This window comes from Pseudorca crassidens, chromosome 11, assembly GCF_039906515.1.
Source record: "Pseudorca crassidens isolate mPseCra1 chromosome 11, mPseCra1.hap1, whole genome shotgun sequence".
Classification (NCBI taxonomy): Eukaryota; Metazoa; Chordata; class Mammalia; order Artiodactyla; family Delphinidae; genus Pseudorca; species Pseudorca crassidens.
Window position 1 is genome coordinate 43,582,159 of NC_090306.1, and position 6,401 is coordinate 43,588,559.

The following is a 6,401-nucleotide window of genomic DNA, read 5'->3' on the forward strand; positions in this document are numbered from 1 at the left end:
CTTTGGGGGAACTAAAAAAGACCAAATGTAAGAGAGACAGACATGGAAAAGGATGTAGAGACAAAGTCATAGAGACTAAAATCACATAGAGAGGAAAGGTGAAACAGAGTAGAGAGGACGGCTGAGTCCCGGCGCAGGCTGGCACGGGGCCCACTTATCTCAAAACGCCCCCTCTCCAACCCTGGAGGCCTGCCGGGCCGAGTTGGGGAGAGGCCCACGATGGCCGCCCGCCCCTGCCACCGGCCGGTAGGGAGCTGGATGGCGACGACGCTGTCTTCAAGGAAGCGCATCATTCCAACCTTGCCGGCCGCGAAGCCCGGTCAGGATGCCCAGGTCGCAGGAGGAAAAGGAGGAGCTGGACCCAGCGCCCGAAGAGAAGAAAAGGGGAAGACCAAGGCCAGAGATAAAGGTCCAGCGGAGGCAGACGGCCGGAGGTCGGTAGGACGGGAGAGCCCGGACCCGACAAAGTCTCCCGGGGGGCCCGGGACAGGCAGCGCGGAGTAGAGCACGGGAGCCGCGCGGAGTAGAGCACGGGAGCCGCACGGAGTAGAGCACGGGAGCCGTCCGAAGCGCACCATGCGCGGGTCCCAGGCAGCCCGACGGGTCTACAACCGCCAGCCGGGTCACGTGGCCCGAGCGGGCGGGCTGCTGCCCGGGCGCGGGGGAGGGGAGCGCGGGGCCGGGGTCAGCGGCGAGACCGCGGCGGCCTGAAGTTCCCTCCCAGCGCGCAGTGCTGGCCGCCTGGTGCGGGAGCCGCCCACTGCCCCCGCCCTCGCGCCCGCCCGCCCCGCCGCGGGGCGCCTGCCTCGTATATAGCGCGCCCCGCAGGGCCCGCGCCAGGAGACGAGCCACGCCGCGGGCGCCGGAGAGCGCTCGGCGCCGGGGAGCCAGCCCCCGCGGCCCGCTACACTGCCGCCCCGACGTGCGACCCCTGCGGGGGCTGCTGTCTTGAGACCATGAAGAAGGAGGTGTGCTCCGCGGCCTTTCTCAAGGCAGTGTTCGCAGAGTTCCTGGCCACCCTCATCCTCGTCTTCTTCGGCCTCGGCTCGGCCCTCAAGTGGCCGTCGGCGCTGCCCACCATCCTGCAGATCTCGCTGGCCTTCGGCCTGGCCATAGGCACCATGGCCCAGGCCCTGGGGCCCGTGAGCGGTGGCCACATGAACCCCGCCATCACGCTGGCCCTCCTACTGGGCAACCAGATCTCCCTGCTCCGGGCAGCCTTCTACATGGTGGCCCAGCTGGTGGGCGCCATTGCCGGGGCTGGCATCCTCTATGGGGTGGCACCACGCGATGCCCGAGGCAATCTGGCCGTCAACGCGGTGAGTGTCAATGGGGCTGGTTGTGGGGCAGGGACCCTGTGGTGGGCTCTGGACCTGGCCCCCAAACCCCATCTCCAGAATGGGTGCCACAGAGTGGTCCAGTGCACACCTCTGCCAGGAAGGTCACAGCCTCCTAAGGCCGGGAGGATGGATCTCCAGGTGTGCCCCTCAGCCCACTGCTGTGGTTCATATTCGCCTCCTCCGCCTGACGCCCTCATGCTGCCCCATCCTGGCCTCTCTCCTGGTGCCTGCCTGCTGCCCCTCTTTTCTTACCCAAAACTTCTCTCTCTTCTGTCTTACCTCTGAGCTCTTCTGTCCTCTTGGGTGCCTCATTGCTCCTGTGTGCTCCTCAGTGGAGTGGTCTCATGGAACCATCAGAGAGAGGTGGGTTGTGGTACTGTCTTCTGTGGCCCTGGCCTCTCCCGGTCTCGTTTTTCTCACTCACACTACGTGGGAATGGCCATAACAGCAGGGACTATTATGTGGGACTCCTGCATAACAGCAGGAGTCAGGGACTTATGTTTAGAAACCGTGCTTGTGAACTCCCTGATGTGAGGCCAGTGCATACAGTCTCTGATGAGTATTGGTTCCTGCTCCTGGCTCCCTGCTGCCTCCCCCTCACGCAGCCCCAGATTCAGCCTCCATGTCCCATGCAAACTGGGTTCATTAATCAAACACAGAGGAGGATTTTCTCGGCCATTGTCAAGCGGTGAGTCAGCCCCACCAGAGAGACGGGTTTGAGGTTGGAACTGGCAGCAGGTCAGGCACAGGCGAGAGGCTGGCTTGGGGGGTGCCGTAAGCAAACTGGGCAGCTGCCCATAGGAGGGAGGGTAAATGCCAGCTTGTGGGGACTGGGGACTGGGCAGAACGCGTGACAGGCCTGTGTCCGGGAAGCGCTCCCCTCACACTTGCCCTTTAGCCACAGCTTTGCGCTCCAAGCTTTGTGCTCACTGCGAAGTATGTGCTCTCTTCAGCAGATGACCTCCCTGATGTGACAGGGCTTGGCTTCCAGGTGCTCAGGCTCTAGATGTCCCTGGAGGCCAAAAGCCCATCCCCCCAAGTCCCTGGCCATAGAGCCAGAAGAAGGCAGGGCCCCTAACACACCCTTCCCTTACAGCTCAACAACAACACAACTCCGGGCCAGGCCGTTGTGGTGGAAATGATTCTGACCTTCCAGCTGGCGCTCTGTATCTTCTCCTCCACCGACTGCCGCCGCATCAGCCCTGTGGGCTCCCCAGCCCTGTCTATTGGCTTGTCCGTCACACTGGGCCACCTAGTGGGGGTGAGCAGTGCTGCCCCTTGGGGCAGATAATGGGGAGTACCTTCTGGACCTATGAGCCTGGCAGTTAAGGCCTGGAGTGGAGCTGCTCTACTCTGGCCCAGACTTGATCCCCTCAAACCTTCTCCAGTCCGAGGAAAGATGGAAGTGAGTGGGAATTGGGATGGGGGCAGGAAGCCAAGCCCAAGCGCAAGACAGAGAGGAGAGGAGGGGTCCGTAGGAACCTGTGGAGGGAGAGGGCACCAGCCTAGGAACTGGGAGACAGTTGGAGACCTGGCTGAGCCCCTGAACTGCTGGGGGACCTGGGGAGACTCCGGGCCGGGTGGGAGTAGACAAGCCCTCCTCACCACCTCCCTCTCTCTGTCCAGATCTACTTCACCGGCTGCTCCATGAACCCGGCCCGTTCTCTGGGCCCCGCAGTGATCATGAAGCAGTTCAGCCCCTCGCACTGGGTGAGTCTGGGCCTCCCCTGGCTCCCTGGCAATGAGGGCCTGGAAACCCGGCCTTAGCAGCTGACAGCTAACAGGACTTCCCGGATGATGGGGGCCTAGGGCTTGGGGGTGGCTGGAGAGAGAAGGGGATACAGCCAGAACAAGGACAGGGGCGCGGTAGGTTTTTCAGGCAGGGGACCCTGGCTTGAGGGGAGGGGCTGCCTATGTGTGTCTGTCCCTCTAGGGAAGGGAAAAGGATCTGTACTCCAGTGTCACGCTCTGAGGATTTTGCTTCCATCTTTCTGGATGGTGGGGGGCAGGGGGTCCGTGTGTCTGTCCTCTTTGATGTTTTATTTATCTGTCCCTGCTGGGGGAATGGGGAGAGTCTTCCTTCCTGTGGGTCTGTCCCTCTGGACAATCTGTCATCTCCTTTGAGAGCTCTCCAAAGTCTGTCTCTATCCCTGTGTGGAAGAGAGAGGCATTCTGTTCATCTCTCTGAGGATCTCCACGTCTGTTCCCTCTGAAGGTTCATTGGTCTCTCTTTAGGGTGGGGTTGGCGGGGCCCTGTCCCTCTGGAGATGTCTGTCTCCTCTGAGGATCTGGGTGTCTGTGGTCCATGTCCCTGTCATTGGGGAGTGGGGTGTCAGTGTATCTGCCCCTGAAGCGGAGAGAAGTCTTTCCTTCGGGAGGTCTGGAAGTCTGTCTGTCTGTCTCCTCTGAGAGGCCCATGGGTCTGTCCTCTGGAGGGGGAGGTCTTGGTCTCTGAGGCCTGGGGCTCAGCCGACTGACACGGCTCTGTCTCCACCAGGTGTTCTGGGTGGGGCCCATCGTGGGGGCTGCTTTGGCTGCTATCCTCTACTTCTACCTGTTCTCCCCCAACTCCCTGAGGCTAAGTGAGCGTGTGGCCATCATCAAGGGCGCGTCTGAGCCCGAGGAGGACGGAGAGGAGCGGAGGAAGACCATGGAGCTGACTGCCCAGTGACCAGCATCACGCAGGGGCCAGCCTCTCAGCCCCTGAACCGCAGGGGGAAAAAAGAGAAATACACGATGGCAAAGCTGCCTTCCCCCGCAGCTGGGGAGGAGGTGCTGGCTCCCCAGGCTGAACGGTTAGAGTTGGAGCAGGAACACAGGATGGGGCTCTTGGGGTGGGGGCCAGGGGCTGGGGTCTGGTGGGGAAGGGGTGTCTCTGGCACAGGGCAGACTGCTGCAGCGAGGTCAGACCTCAGGGATCGTGAACGCAGTGCTAAGCTTGCAGGCTGCCCCAGGCCACGCCAGGAAGGGGTGGCTGGCAGTCTGTGCCCCCTCCCTCTCCCCAGCCCCTCCTCAAGAGCCAGGGGGATCCCAGCCCCCGGGACAGCAGAGGCTGGCCCTCCCCAGAGCTCTTTAGGAGGGAGGCAACCTGGTTCATTACATGCCACCTTATTTATTTCTGCTCAAGGATGCATGGGGTAGGGCTGCTGGTGTTAGGGGCGGAGGCTTCCCAATAAACCACTGACATTCATGTTCGGCCTCGTTTCTCTCCAGAAGCCTCACCTCAGGGTACTCTGGCTCATCACCTCTCCTCCTCATCATCCCACACCCTCTTCCACCGTCTCCACAATCCTCTGTGGAGAGACAGGGAAGCTGAGGCCAGGGGAGGCTTAGAGAGTCAGAGAGGGGGTTGGGAGGAGAGAGAGAAAGAGACCAAATGTAGCAACAGAGCTAGAGGTCAGGAGGGGGCAGTGGGAGCAGAGAAGGAGGGGTCCTCACCGAGCCCAGCCTCTACCAGCCATGGTTCCCACTGTCTTCCCCTCTGGGCCTGTAGCTCTGCCCTTACCTGCCCTTGTCCCCTTGCCACTGACACTCCTTAGGAAACCCCCTTAAACTCACTAAGCCTCCCATCTCTTAAGCTATAAAGTGAGGATAAAAAATGCTTTCCTCACAGGGTCGTCGTGGGGTCAGATGAAGGGAGGGAGTGAGATTCCTGGGACTGGGCTGCTCTCTGTGGCGAAAGGGGCACACAACAGCTCAGGACACAACTCTTCATCAGAGTTACTCTGACTTTGAGTTCAAACCTGGTTGTGCAACTTTGGATAACACAAGCTCTCTGAGTTTTAATTACCTCATCTGTAAAATGGGGATACTTGTACCCATTTCATGGATTGTTACGGGGATAAAATGAAACAATGGATAAAAGGGAAACACTTGTGCAAACAGGGACAGGCACCTCAGATCGAGGGCTCGATTTGCTAGTGTGAAGAAAAACGTCTACAGCTGGGACCCCAGCCACACCGCAGTTCTGGGCCTCTGCTCTCCCGAGAGTGTTTAAACCTGAGCTCGCGCTTCTCTCTGGTGTGGGAACCTCTCCCCCGTGGTTTTCAGTTTTGCCTCAGAAGAGGAGGGCCCAGCAGGGCCAGGAGATGGACTGAGAAGCGATGGGAGAAGCTATAGACAGTGGCTGGCCAGGGTCAGTCCCAGGGGCTGGGGGTGAGGAGGGGCAGACTCCCCAGCCCTCCTCCAAACTTGAGTCTAGTATATGTAAATGGTAGCGGCAGCCGGCACCCTGCCCTGCCTGCCTGGCGGCTTGCAGTTAACACCAAATGGCAGTGTGTGTGAAGCCCCGGTAAAGGAGCAGTCCCCCACCCGCTGCCTCCACCCCTGCCCCTACCCAAGAGACCGGCGCAAGTGCCAGCTCCGACCAGCAGGGGGCGACCTCGTCCACCGAATCCACCGCTGCCGCGCTTCCTCTTCCCCGCGTCCCGGGTCTGGGCCAGATGCGGCGTGGAGGAGAGGGGACCCTGGGGAGTCTTTCAGGTCTGGGTTCCCTGGGCCACCAGGAAGCAGATACCCCAAGCCCCCCCCCCGCCACCCCACTGTCTGGGAGTGGGTACAGAAGAGAGGGGATTCCTCTGCCCGCCCCGGGGGCTGCCAGTTTCACCTGGTAGGAAAGTGGACAAGGTAACAGGATGGGGAGATGGAGGAGGACTAGGGGTCAAGGCCAGGAATAGACAGAGGGTTGGCTGCCTAGATGGCTGGGCAGGAGGAGGGGTTGCTGGGAGGGTCGGCTCTCTCAACCCCAATCTGAGCCTCAGCTTCCTCCTCCGGCGGTTGTGGACGAGAATATCAGACCTCCTCGCAAGACTTCCACACAAGACTCAAGTGAGGCACAGCCGTGACTGGGAGGCAGCCATCTGCATCCAGCCCAGCAACTTGGTTCCTTTCTCCGACGGGCCCCACGGGGAGCATGACGGGGTGAACGGTGGGCCTATGAGGGACAGGCCCTCAGGGATGGGCGGGGCACCCAGTCCGAGGGAGGTACTGGCCAGTCCGAGGGCAAGGGTCCGCCTAGGGCCTGGGGCTGACTACGTGCCGCGGGCCGGGCAGTTTGGCCAG

The 6,401-nt window shown here is 61.2% G+C and overlaps 1 protein-coding gene across 1 annotated transcript; it reads left to right on the forward strand.

The window, feature by feature from the left end:
* The first annotated feature begins 711 nt into the window (after positions 1-711).
* AQP5 (aquaporin 5) lies at positions 712-4,530 on the forward strand. Its single transcript, XM_067696470.1, has 4 exons — positions 712-1,319; positions 2,437-2,601; positions 2,967-3,050; positions 3,838-4,530. Exons 1-4 carry the CDS (start codon positions 957-959, stop codon positions 4,009-4,011), a joined length of 786 nt encoding a protein of 261 aa, XP_067552571.1. The 5' UTR covers positions 712-956; the 3' UTR covers positions 4,012-4,530.
* The last annotated feature ends 1,871 nt before the right edge of the window (positions 4,531-6,401 follow it).

Coding starts and splice junctions, on each gene's coding strand:
- AQP5 (XM_067696470.1), top strand. CDS start 957: ATGAAGAAGGAGGTGTGCTCCGCGGCCTTTCTCAAGGCAGTGTTCGCA. Junction 1,320..2,436: donor GCAATCTGGCCGTCAACGCG/GTGAGTGTCAAT, acceptor CTTCCCTTACAG/CTCAACAACAACACAACTCC. Junction 2,602..2,966: donor CACTGGGCCACCTAGTGGGG/GTGAGCAGTGCT, acceptor CTCTCTGTCCAG/ATCTACTTCACCGGCTGCTC.